The sequence below is a fragment of the Lepidochelys kempii genome, chromosome 3 (assembly GCF_965140265.1).
Source record: "Lepidochelys kempii isolate rLepKem1 chromosome 3, rLepKem1.hap2, whole genome shotgun sequence".
Lineage (NCBI taxonomy): Eukaryota > Metazoa > Chordata > Testudines > Cheloniidae > Lepidochelys > Lepidochelys kempii.
The window spans coordinates 69,007,815-69,020,512 of NC_133258.1; the positions used below are offsets into that span (position 1 = coordinate 69,007,815).

A 12,698-nucleotide genomic window follows, 5' to 3' on the forward strand; every position below is an offset into this window, starting at 1 on the left:
AAAAGATTCTTCTTCTCTAGGGTGACGTTAGAACAGCATTAATCAAGCAATGGTTTATCTTTGCAATATGTCCTGAAAGTGCCACGATAGTGAGCTGTATGTATGGAATGATGTCATCACCAGATGTCATCCACCAGCCTTTGAACATCCCTGAGATTTGATATTTCTACAAATTTCCAAACTTATTTGGCCTATTTTTTTAAAATAATCATTCTTATGCCTTTTGCTACTTGAGTCTTTGTGTAGGTAACGTTACTGACCAACTAGTCTAGTAATGATCACAGAGGAGGGCCTATACAGGTTCAGAGAAACCTATATTTTTGTCAGTTCTTTGGGCTATGTATAGGAGAAACTGAATCCAAAGAGCTTTCTGACTTTGTCACTGAGCAACCATGCACCTTGTTTTGTCACTTCCAGATACAAAAATGTCCTAAGGCACATTCAGTACTGACTGAGTCATCCATTTGGTAGAATCTGAGAACATGTTGCGGATATCAATATCAGACCTTGTCAAGATTCATAGCACTGAGTCATTGCTACGGGTCTGAATTACTAATTCATGATGTTAGTAGGACCGTCGTCTTTGATGCTGCAGTGACGAGAGGGATGCTGGGGGGAAAGACTGTTCTCAGAACTGAGTACTCTATGGAGCTATGTTATTACTGGATCTGTGGTCATCACATCTGGCAGGCTTTCTTTGATGCAAAAAGTGGGTATTGCTTTGCTTACCTTCCCAAGGTAAGTATTCTGATACTAGATACAATGATGCAGCGAGGACGAATGTGAATGTAAAATATGTAAAACCAAAATAAGTTCTCATATACTTTCTTTAGCTTGTGATGCAATAAGTTTGAATTGTTTCATGCTTCAGTTCTTTAATGAGGAAGCATTGTTCGGAGCTTGGTCACTGACACCAGGGAATTGGTATGAAGCACAAACCACATTGCAGAATTCTTTGTGCACAATTTGAGAGTGAGAACACAGCATATAATGGGTTTTAGTGTAGCACTTAGGCAGTTGTCTTTCTATTTACAGCATATATGAACATTTTAAAGAGGTGGACAGAGAGTTAAATATTACTGGGAGGGGCATATACTGATGTCTCCCTGCCCTAGTGCAGTAACTCCCAGCTGGGGCGGATTTGTTGAGGTGGAGTTTCCATGTATCTTTTGCACTGGGAAAGGGTCACTTGTCAGAGTAAGTATAAGGGGGTTGTTCCCCTTCCCTTTCTCACCATCTTTTTGCTTCTTTTGACTCTCCTCAGGAGAGAGAAAAAGTTGGTCTCTTGATCATCCAAGCTTTATTTACATCAAACATACTTTTCTGAATTGTGAGTAATCCGCAGTCCATAGCAGCTAAAGAAATATAAAGGGTCTGAACATGGGAATGCAGCTCATAGGTCAATACATTTCTGAAAAGGAGGAAGATGAGAGGATGACTTTAGGAGATGTAAATAGCACATTAGAAAGACATAAAAATTGATGGCTGGATCCATTCCTTAATATGCTTTTATACGTGATTCAATCAGTGGAAGAGGAAAGAAGGAAAATGCAATATAGCAGCAGTGCTATAACTGTAAATCACTTCAGAATCACAGAGCATGACAAGCTGAGAAGGCTAATGGTGTCTTCCAGAAAGAATTTACTGCAGTAATCAGAAAAGAGAGCAAGATAAGAAAAAACCCTAAGACCAAAAAGTGAGTACAATCTCTCATGTTTTACTTGCTAGTAGGGTAACTAACGTGAGATCCTTTGCACTAAGTGATGGTGCTAAGCGTCTGCTGAGCCACAAATCATTTGAGTGTTTGTGAACATTTCTATGGCTTCTAACTGTGTGGTTAAAGCTTGCATAATGCCTACATGGAATTTCTTTGTAAATCTCCTTTGAAACATCTGTCGGGAAAATGTTCACATTGTGCCTTCCTCAGAGATTCACTGTAAAACTCTCAAAATCTCACTGATGTCACTGATTTTTATGAAAGGAGAAAAAATAAATTGTCTGGCCATAAATATTTTAAGATGATCAAAACCAGTTACAGTTGTACATGTGCAACTTTCTCAAACGCATGAGCAGCCAAATTAGAGGTAAGGATAGGAACAAATAAGTGACTGTAAAACTGAGGGGGAATTCTAACAAGCAAGCAAATAGGTGGTCATGAAGGACAGGGAATGAGGAGAAACAGTAATGAAGGAACGTGGAAGCATCAATGACATGTTATTAACAATGCAGCTACAGCTCTGGGTGGTTCATCTTGTTTAAGCTTTGAAAAGCAAATCTTGGGGGTAAGATATAAATTTGATAGATCTTATAGACCAGCCTATTTATTACAACCATTTGCGTGACTTCCACCTTTAGTTACCCAGACTCCACGGGGATAGGTAGGTTTCCCCACTGCACGTTTTTGTATGCTCTGCCCCTTGCTAATCTCAGCTGCTCCCACAGTTTGTGCTACCACCTTTATGATGACATCTTGCAAATCAACTGTACCGCTTCATTTCTGACCTCTCGAACTCTGTCTAATCTTGCATGTCTACCTGCCTTTCAACTGATTCACTGTGGATACCGCTCCACCATCCCCCTTCTTGATATTGCTAAAGTCTATTCCTCCTTCATTTCAACAACCTAAAACCCTAAACCACACCTAAGTTATCTCTTGTCTTGACTGCTGTAATCTCCCACTTTCTGGCCTTTTGGGCCTTTTACCTCTCCAGTCTATTCAAAAAAGCTGCAGCTATAATCTTCCTTTACTGCCCCCAATTGTCACCTTTTCCCAATCGCGGCTGACCAGCTAAATGCCTGATCCCTTCCTGGCTTATATTGTGTCTGTCCAAGATAGACTATAATTTCCTTGAGGTGTGGAGCTGTCTTACCTATGTTTTGTGAAGTTCTATCCGCACCACCACCACCACCCGCCCCAACTGGACTTCTATAAACAATAATTTTGTAAAAGTCTTCTATCTAAGGAGAAGTTTCTGGCTTATGAATAATAAAATTTACAGTACTTTGACCCTAGATATTAGTTTGTGATATTAATGAAAACTGGCATATTTTGTCTTGCAATAGGGCCCTAGGTTACCCATGTGACTGTGGACTCTCCCCAGCATTAGGGAAACGCAGTGGAATATGGTTTTGAGTATTAAGACTGCCGATTATAAGGCGTGCAAATTATGTTTATGTGGATGTGCTAGCTGCCTGACAGAAAGTTAGCCATACACTTAGAGACTGGTGGTTTCTATTTCAGTAGCTTGCATTATTACGACTCTGTCTTTGCTCCTGATGAATAGCATGTGGCTCTTTGTAAGAGACATGCTTTTCAGTTAACTGAATCGTTATCCTCCTCCCTTGTAACCTAAAAACAAAAAGATTTGAAATACACACTACACCTGGTATTGGCTTTAAATAGCCCTATGGATTCTGTGAGTTTTGAATTTGAATGAGAGGTCCTGAATATACTTCATCGTTGGCTGTCTAAGTTCTGTGCTGGTGCTCTTTGTCTGCCTTAGGATCTGCACAGTGCTGCACGCTGTGTTAGCAATGGCTGCAAGTGTGGACAGATAGATGAGTGCAAGGAATTCTGTGCAAAGGCAAATTTTACGATATGTGTAACACTTGATGAATTTGGAGATGGAAGAAATTTTCAGGGGAGAATTTATTTAAATATACTTTGTGGTTAAATTATGAGAAACAAAGTGAGCATGTCAATCAAGGAGGCAGTAGACAGAGTACTTTTGTGAATGAGTGGGAATGCTGGGGAAGATCTGACTCACAAATAACCTCCCTGGAGTACTTTAAAAAAGGATGCATTCTCTACAGTGCATTGTCTCTGGATTCTTTCTAGCCTCACTGTGGTATGAAGATGGTACCTATATGAGACCATAATTCTATCTGTAGCCTTGATGCCAATGTGGTTGAAGCGGAAACAAGAGGGAAGGTGTTTTGTATCCAAATCCTGTATGTCGCATGTAGAAATGCAAGTTACACCGGTAGGATGCGCGATCGTTTTTTCCGTAGCTCTCTGATCTGAAGAAAATTCAAGAGCATTTCAGAGGTTCGGTGATGAGTGGCTGTAGTGTTTCAGTTTGTAAAATGTTGCTGATGGCAGTTTTGTTTTCTAATCACTAGGTCCAGAAGATGGAATAGTAATTTCCCCATCCAGCGAGCTGGGGTCCTTTTTTGCCTCTGCATGCAATGTTTGGACTGATCTGAAGCTTTCGTTTTGGACTGAAGGGACTTGTCCACTGCTTGCCCTGGAAACCTTTCTCTCCTAATTCATGAGCCAGCAGGATGCGGTCGCCGTGCTTTCAGAACGCCTTCTCATAGCTGCGTACAAAGGCCAAGTGGATAATGTGGTGCAGCTTATCAACAAGGGTGCCAAGGTAGCAGTTACCAAGGTAACAAGAGAAAAACTCTTTACAAATTCCCTGGGAACTAGTGTAACTCCGAAACCATTGTCTGTGATAATGTTCTTGTTACTTTACAAATTTAAACATATGCGGGGGGATGGGGGGGGATTCGAAGTGTTTTGATTTTTCTTTAAATCTGCATTTATTAGCCAGCATTAACATGAAATAATACATTTATTTTCCTTCTCTGCTTCCAAGAAGGGGAAAAGACAGAGCATCACTGCATACTGGACCTTGAAAAATGTGCTGTCCTGGATGCCTGTGCAATGACATTTTTAAAATGTGCTTTGACTTTTGAGGAATGAACATGCTTCTAAATAATGACAGGTTTCAGAGTAGCCGCAGAAAGAAAAGGAGGACTTGTGGCAACTTAGAGACTAACAACTTTATTTGAGCAGAAGCTGTCGTGAGCTAAGCATCCGATGAAGTGAGCTGTAGCTCACAAAAGCTTATGCTCAAATAAAGTTGTTAGTCTCTAAGGTGCCACAAGTCCTCCTTTTCTTTTTGCTTTTAAAATTCATCACCATAGAGGAGAAAATTGGTGGGGAAGGGAAATCTTGAGGCTCTGCAAAAAGTTCAGGGTATCCTTCAGAGAGGAAGGAATAAAAGCTACCTATTCTTGTAAGATAAAGGTACCTGAGCTGTAATCATGTATTGTTCCTTAAGAGAAAGGTCCTTTGATAGTATGGGCTAAACTCTGGCCGCACTTAATGTGCAATCTCAGTGCAATTCCAAGGTTGAGGATTATAAACTTCATTTTCTATTCCAGGGTTGGAAAGTCAGGATTTGGCCCATTGTATCAAAGGACTTATAACAACACTTATAGTGAGATTTAAAAAAGAATGCAATTGAAATGAACCAACTGCCAGCTCTAACCATGTTATAAATAATATTTGCAAATAGTGCAGGTGACCTATGAAAAATTGCTCAGTCTGAGAGCTAAATATAGAAGAGTTTGAATCTGAACACAAATAGGCCTGAAATGATTTTTCTCAATATTTGTTAATCAAATCTGAATGTGAGAGGAATACGAATGGAAGATGGTGTTTTCTCCCTCGCTCCCTCTTTTTTTATTTTATTTTAAACCACAAAAACTTGGAGTACTCCCATCCTCCTCTGAAGTTTCCTAGTGGTCACCACATAAATCACAAGCCAAGATTCTCTGTGAAAAAGTGTCATTAACATTTAAAAGAAAAACATTTCTAGGAGCTGAAGAGAAGACATACAACCAGCCCTTCAGGGGTTTTTACCTCACACTTAGTGATGTGTGAGGAGATGTTTTATTTGAATAGGTCAGTGGCTGCCTGTGAAGGAGCTGACTGCATCTCCCACCCCAGCAACTAATTTTGCATATAGTTGGTTGTCACTGGAACCTGCTTTGCTTGCTAATGAGGCTTGCCCCTAGCTTTCTACTGCCTAGTCACAAAGCTAGTTAGGATGTTGCAGGACTGCGTGTAAGGCAGGAGCCATGAGAGAGGGAGAGAGAGGGAGTGGGTGGGTGGGAGAGAGAATGTGACAGAGTGAGAGATGGAAAGGCTGGTCTGTGGTCTGCTACAGAATTTTAAAACTATACAAATTAGTTGGGGAGGTGGAAGTGGGTGAGGTTAGACCTGCAAGGTCTATCAGATCTGGGAAAAGCTTAGTATTTGGCAAAATGCTGCCCTGAGGCATATTTAGTTTTAATTACGTTCATGGATCAATTGAGAACACAAAATTTGACTGTGAATATTAGCCTCCACAACACAGCTCTAAGGGCTGTCGGTAGGTTTTAAACAGAAAATGTGAATACATTAGATAAGGTGTAGAAATGGATTGGAATGATCTATCAATGACACCTGCTTTTTGAGATGCTCCCTTTGCCGTGTTTGGATCATAGTTATTTATTTTTAAAGCCAGAGTGCCCTGTGGGAAAATCAGTTTTACAGGGTTTTTTCCTGTTTATTGACCACAACCAGATGGCCTCTTGTTGATATGGTGACACTCAGTGCATAGGCCATAGTCATAGCAAATGTAAAAAGCTGTAGTAAAATTCTTCCTTTGACTCTGTTGTCCAAGCATCTCTGCTTGTCATGATCTGTCTAAAGAAAGATATTTGAATGGTGGTGGGATTTTTAATAAGAGGACTCAACTTTGGATCTGTAGTGTGCCCTGATGGTAAGGAAAGTATTAAAGGAACAGCAGGCACACTACACACTCTCATCCCCACTATAATTTTGAATGCAGGTTCCACATAGTGTCAACTGAAAAATCCAGTGCTCTGCATTATAGATTCCAGTGTAACCATGGAGCTGATTTAACTACTCCATCAAATTAGTTAATGTAAACTATGGTTCTAATGTGAGATCAGTAGATAATGACTTGGTACCGATATAGTCTAACTTTGAATTATTGACAACTTCCGTTTGTTACAATGAGTGCAACGGAAGTGCAAATTATGACCTGACCCTGAATATATGTTTGATTTATTACTGAATGTTCGTGATGGTGATAAAATCTGTTGGATGTCTCAGTCCACCAAAAAAATTCAATTTGTTTTGGAGTACAAGTTCAGGTTGATTCTAGAGCTAAGTAAAATTCAGCAAATTTCATTTGCAGAGGATCATATATATTTTAGATCCATGTGGCTTCATATCCTCCCCATTTTATTTGTTTTCCACATTTGAATGGGCCTACAATCTCAAAGCAAAAGTCAGTCAACCACGAACTGTTGATTTTGCAACAAAATTATCCCAAGGTGCAAACTTCTATATCAGCCCAGGTTCACAAGAAAGGTCTGTGAACTTTTCTGTGAATTTAGTATGAGTTTGGAGTTCATAACAAATTATGAAGCATGGTGAGTTTCACATGGCATGAGTTACAATGTGAACTTTAGTTGGTGCTTATTGTTTATCCCAACTGGCACATCACTCCATGACTATTACTGATTTAAAATTTTCAAACCTGCGTAATAAAAATAATAAAATTTAATAGCTGATTGTTCTAGTATGACTGAAACACAGATTCTCTCTTCTTCCTCCCTAACAGAAAAGTCTTTACAAAATTAACCATAAATAAAGATCTGTTTATTCAGATCTGTATTTTATGCCTGATCTGTACTCTACATCTTTTATTTACATTTGTCAGTTTTTGCTGTCAGAGTTGACATTACATTCTATAAGATTTACCCTTAAAGGAAATTACAATCAGGGGCCCTGATCTTGTCCTCTTACCCAGGAAAAATTCCTCTTGAAGTCAACAAGAGTTTTCTTGGAGTAAGAAGTGCAGAAGCAGACCCTCAGTTTGGAGGAAAAGGAAAAGTTCTGTTGTACTTTAGGACACCAAATCGATTGCAAATGTGTGCTGGGAAGTGTAGCTGGCTTCACAAAACACTATACAGAACTATGCATGCCTGAAGTAGCTGGGCTCTAGAGCAAGCTATTTGTCTAGAAATTCTTTATAGTTCTTTATCCTCAGTTGATTTATTGGGCACCAGTCAAGTAAAAGTGAGACTTGTTTACCTTTCAAAACCAAGTCATTTAAAATGCTGGCAAGCCAATCCAATTCTCTTATCCTAAAAATGAAAGGTCACATGATGTGTTCATCGCTGCTTCAATAAACAAGAGTTTTATTGCAAAATGCTGTTTTAGTTTAGACTGCTATGTCTATATGTAAAGTGCTGTTTGCATTGGCTAGATGTTTGCATAGTATGAATAAAACTAAAGAAAGAAAATTCAATATAATTTTCATTAACGCTGAAATGCCCACTTCAGTGTTTGCTCAAAGATTTTTTTATTGTTTGTTTTAGTCAGATTAGTAATTGTGTTCAGCTGAGACTGTCAACTTCCATTGAAGTCCATAGGAGTTGCATGCATACAGCACCTCCACTGAAGTCAATAAGAGTTGAGGGCACTCAGAATCTTTTCAGGTTTTATATTTAAAATATAATAGGACAGCCCTGAGCCATATGTTCCTCCCCTTTTTCTACTTCCCTGGGCTTCATTACCTGTTACTCTGGCTCTTCACTGAAGCACTGTAAATGGTGATTTCCAAGTGCCATGGTTTGGATATTTCTGCAGCTATTGTGCAGTAATTATTAAATTGTAAAACCTACCTGTAAGGGTTCGGGCCCTTTGGGGTGTCACCTCATGTGCTGGGATTTAATTGAGTCAGACTGTTCTGCCAGCCTGGGTCCCCTTTACCTGGCCTTGCTGGGTGAGGCTCACAAGCCTTTTCCAACCAAGCACACAGGCAGGGCCACACCCAGCTGCACAGAGAGACAGAGATCTGCTTTGGAATGATTCAGCCTCAGGGGCTTGCCCCAACACCCTGCTGTCCATTCCCTTTAAGGGGTACAAACCAAAAGGTTTTATAAATTTGCCCCCTCCCTCAGTGTGGAAGGAGATATGCACAAATTCTTGCAGCCCCCCCCCCATTAGAAATTACAGAAACTGTTTCTGATAATAAACAAAACAAATTTTATTAACTACAAAAGTGAATATAAGAGATAATAGACAGAACAAAGCAGATTACTGACCAACTAAAGCAAAATCCGCAAGCTAAGCTCAATATACTTAAGAAACAGCTTACAAAATGTAATTTCTTATCCTAAATATTATTTTAGGCAGGTTGCAAAGTTTCTGTGGTTCAGAGTTCCAGTTATATTTTCAGACTGGACACCTATCTCAGTCTGGACTCCCCCCTTGCCTTCCCTTCAGGTTGCTTTAGCAGTCTCTCTTCTTGGGCAGACAGGCCATGAAGAGGAGGAGCCCCCTTTGCCTTATTCCCCCTCCCCCCTTAAATAGGATTTGTTTCCCAAACTTGACCCCCCCCCTCCCTTCCAGTGGAAAGTTACAAGAAGTCCTAGGTAATGTTTAGTATCAGGTGACAAGACCACCTGACCTAGTAGTGTCACAGCATCCATGAGTCAGTGGCAGTATGGAGCATTGGCAGGAAGGCCAAGCCTTTTCACAGTCCATTGTCCTCGCTGATGGGCCAGCCGCCCTGTCTGGCTTTTCCATTGTAGTACTTGAAGTGTTAGCAGTGGGCATCACCCAAAGCAGCATAGTTGAAATACAGATACATAGTCAGTATTCCTAATTTCAGATACAGAAATGATAAAGGAATACAGATTGGATAATCACATTCAGTAAATCATAACCTTTCCAATGATATCTCACATGAGCCATCTTGCATAAAATATATCTCAGTTATGTCATATTCATATCATAAGTATATTTTCATAAAGAATATGGAGTGAAGTGTCACACTACCATTCCCACTTTACATTACAATTATTATTGTGCTGCTGGGAAGTACACATACCAATTATGCTAATCCTGCAAAGGAGCAGTCACCACAAATGGTGAGCTGCTACCACAGAGCAAAAATCAGAGAACTGGCTGGAACAGGGTAGAGCTAGGAATCAATAGTTCAAACAGTCTCTGAGTTCATAAGGGAACAAAAATACCCCTCTTTTACAGGTACACATCAATAGCCCCATCCCTGGTCCCAGCCAGCACTTACTTCATGACAATTCTTTCCCCTTGACCCTCATAAGATTCTATTTGTATTGTTGCCCTTTTTGGCCTGAGTGATTAGCCAATATTCTGGGCCGTGACGGGTTGCTTCTGTTAGCAGGAGAAACTGATGATGCAAGTCAGGTACTTCTGTAATTCAATCCTGTGTATCTACAAAAATGTACACAAAGCCCTGATTCCTTGAACACAATAGAAACAAACAGCAGCAGGCAGTTTCCTTGCTCAGCAATCCAACTCGATCGCCCCTGTAGGACGTGGTTTAGGTATATTTGTGTGGCAGCATGGGGAATGCCACTGAGTGTGCGTCACCTGCTCTGGGAATAAATACAAGACTTCAGCCTTCAGGACCTTCAGTCTTTTCATGAGCTACTTTTTGAGTTTAAAAAATAAATCCATCAATCTGAAAATGTGGGCTGTTTGATCCAATAGACTGGGTCATTTAAAAATAATTGGCTGCCAAAATTGAAAAAAAAACCCCAACCCTGCTCAGTTAAACTCTTAAATGATACTATACTTTGCCTTTTCTCCCCAGAGTTAGGGAGTAGTAGTCACCTTCATTTTAAATTTCCTGCCTTTTTCTCAGTTTGTGACACAACTTTCTTTTGGGAAAGTTACTAATGGATGAATGTTTTAAATTGAAGTTTTATTTCTCTTTGATTAGGCATGAGTGAATTCTGTAAGTATATTTAATTCTTGCTATGATTTAATTAGTGTTCTGTGTCCACTTATGATTGCTGCTGTTATAGCTGCCGCATGGAGCAACAGCTAGAGTATCACTTTCAAAGGCCTTTTTTGTTTGCAACTATGTTCAGCTTTGGATGGGCATTGTGTAGTGAAGGAAGCTTGGCTGTGTAGGTGTCTAGAGACAGCCTGTCTTGTACAGTGCATGAGATGACCTTTCCTTATTGAACACTGAGGATACAAATAAATATTGAACAACTCTCCCCTCTGTGGAGCACCATGTGACCTGCTCACTGAATGAGACAGTGAACTGGCAGAAATAATAATATATTGTCTTGTAATTAAAGAATGTGTCGTAGTGAATGTGCACCTAGGGCAAAGGGAAGGATATGCAGTCAACCCTAACGTTGGCATTTTCTGACTTGAGTGCTTTCCATAGCAACCTTAATGCTGTTCTAACATTTTTTTACTTTTATTAATAGTAATAATTACTATTTAGCATTTGTAGCTGGTGTCATGGGTAACTTGGATGCTCCTCAGAAAGAGGAGAGACATACTGCTAACTCTGAGAGTTTACAGTTTACAATTCTGCAAATTCTAACTATTAAGTGTAGTTCCTATGACTGTGAGCCCATTGAAGTCACGGAATTATTCTTTTTGATGCCAGTGTGACTAATCACAATAGTTGGGACTATGCTGTGTAATAAGTGTTTGGAGGATGAGGCCCAGCGTTAGCTGAGACATGACATCAGGGAGATGTACTTCTAAACTTTTGAGGTGGCTTGTTTTCACTGGTTGTATTGCAAAAAAAGAGTAGTTGTTTGTCATGCTGTGATGCATGACTAGAAAGGGTTAAGCATCCCGCTAACTAAATAACCCTCAAAAGACATGTGAGGAGGTAATGATTGTGTTTTTGTGTATTTACATATATATGAGTAGGGTCCGACAATGTAATCAACAGTCCCTGTATATGCTGTAATTCTGATAATTCAGAGGTCAAAAGAACATCCTATCATTTAAATGAATTGTAAACACGGGATATCTCAGTATTCATCTCTCTTTGAAATGTATAGCAAACAGGGTGGATATAATCAATTTTTTTATTTAAATAGGTTTTTTCCTCAAAAAGCATTTTTATGAAAAAAAAAAACAATCCTAAAGATAGTTTTAATTAAGATACATTATAGCTCAAAGATATCTCATTATGGAATAGGGATTATAAATTCTAATTCCATAGTATGAGACAATATATTCATGTAATGTTTAAAAAAATTTTGTAAATGAGTTACAATAGTTCATGGATTAGGGACCCAATCTGATGGGGTTCCAGGGGCTACTGTATAGATTATTTAAGTTAATCTTTCTATCTCAGTGCTCAGTCTAGAAGATACCATGAGAGATGCTTAGTTTTGCAGTTCTCAAAGTGTGGATTTGTGTCTCCAGAGATAACATGCTTGTTAACAGCAAAAATGTTTTTCAATAAATAAATAATATATAGAGGTGAGAAATAACAGACCTCAAACCTATTGTTCCTCTGCAAATTTGTGTACACAAAGTCAATCCCTTATCTCTTTCTAAAAGTGCAAAGTTTCAAAAAGTTCATTGAATAGAAGATTGTTGGGGGCGGAAGAGATCTGGACAAGGAGAAGAAGTCTTGAGATAAATGTGAGAAGTGAGGGACAGGCAGTAGAAACAACAGGGAAACTGTTTGAGCAGCATATTCCAGAAGTCTTGAGGTCTTTCTGAGTGTAGCCTTCATTGATTTGAGATCTACCATACCATTCTCTCATGAGAAGGGAAAACCTATAATGGCAGCAGGCTGTAAAAGAGACCCAGTTCGGGAATATTTTAATGAAGTTCCTCTACCTGTGGATAAGACAGGCATGCATGCAAAATGCAAACAGTGCAGCAAAGAAATGCAAGGCCTGGTTGCCCAAATGAAACAACATCATGAGAAGTGTTCCTTCTCAGGAGGATGCTGCCTTGAAGATGATGAAAGGAACGTGTCAGAATATGCAGGATCTTCAGGTTGGTAAACTTTTTTATTTCATAATTCTTCCTTAAGGACTGCCTGTCTTCCTTCTGGGCTATTCTTGAA

The 12,698-nt window shown here is 39.5% G+C and overlaps 2 protein-coding genes across 13 annotated transcripts in view; one reads left to right on the forward strand and one right to left on the reverse strand.

Moving 5' to 3' along the window:
* ANKRD6 (ankyrin repeat domain 6) overlaps positions 1-12,698 on the forward strand; it is a 174,186-nt gene that overhangs the window by 111,979 nt on the left and 49,509 nt on the right. For 7 of the 10 annotated variants that reach the window (XM_073336726.1, XM_073336728.1, XM_073336727.1 and 4 more), the window contains one exon: positions 4,123-4,391. The exons of the other annotated variants lie outside the window; for them this stretch is intronic. In XM_073336726.1, the coding sequence (XP_073192827.1) occupies positions 4,272-4,391 (120 nt within the window). In that variant the 5' untranslated portion in view covers positions 4,123-4,271. The remainder of the gene's footprint in view (positions 1-4,122; positions 4,392-12,698) is intronic. 10 annotated transcript variants of the gene reach the window in all.
* Positions 9,213-12,698, reverse strand: part of LYRM2 (LYR motif containing 2) — a 62,628-nt gene continuing 59,142 nt past the window's right edge. For all 3 annotated transcript variants that reach the window (XM_073336739.1, XM_073336736.1, XM_073336733.1), the window contains one exon: positions 9,213-9,475. The gene's annotated coding sequence lies outside the window, so the exon portion shown is untranslated. The remainder of the gene's footprint in view (positions 9,476-12,698) is intronic.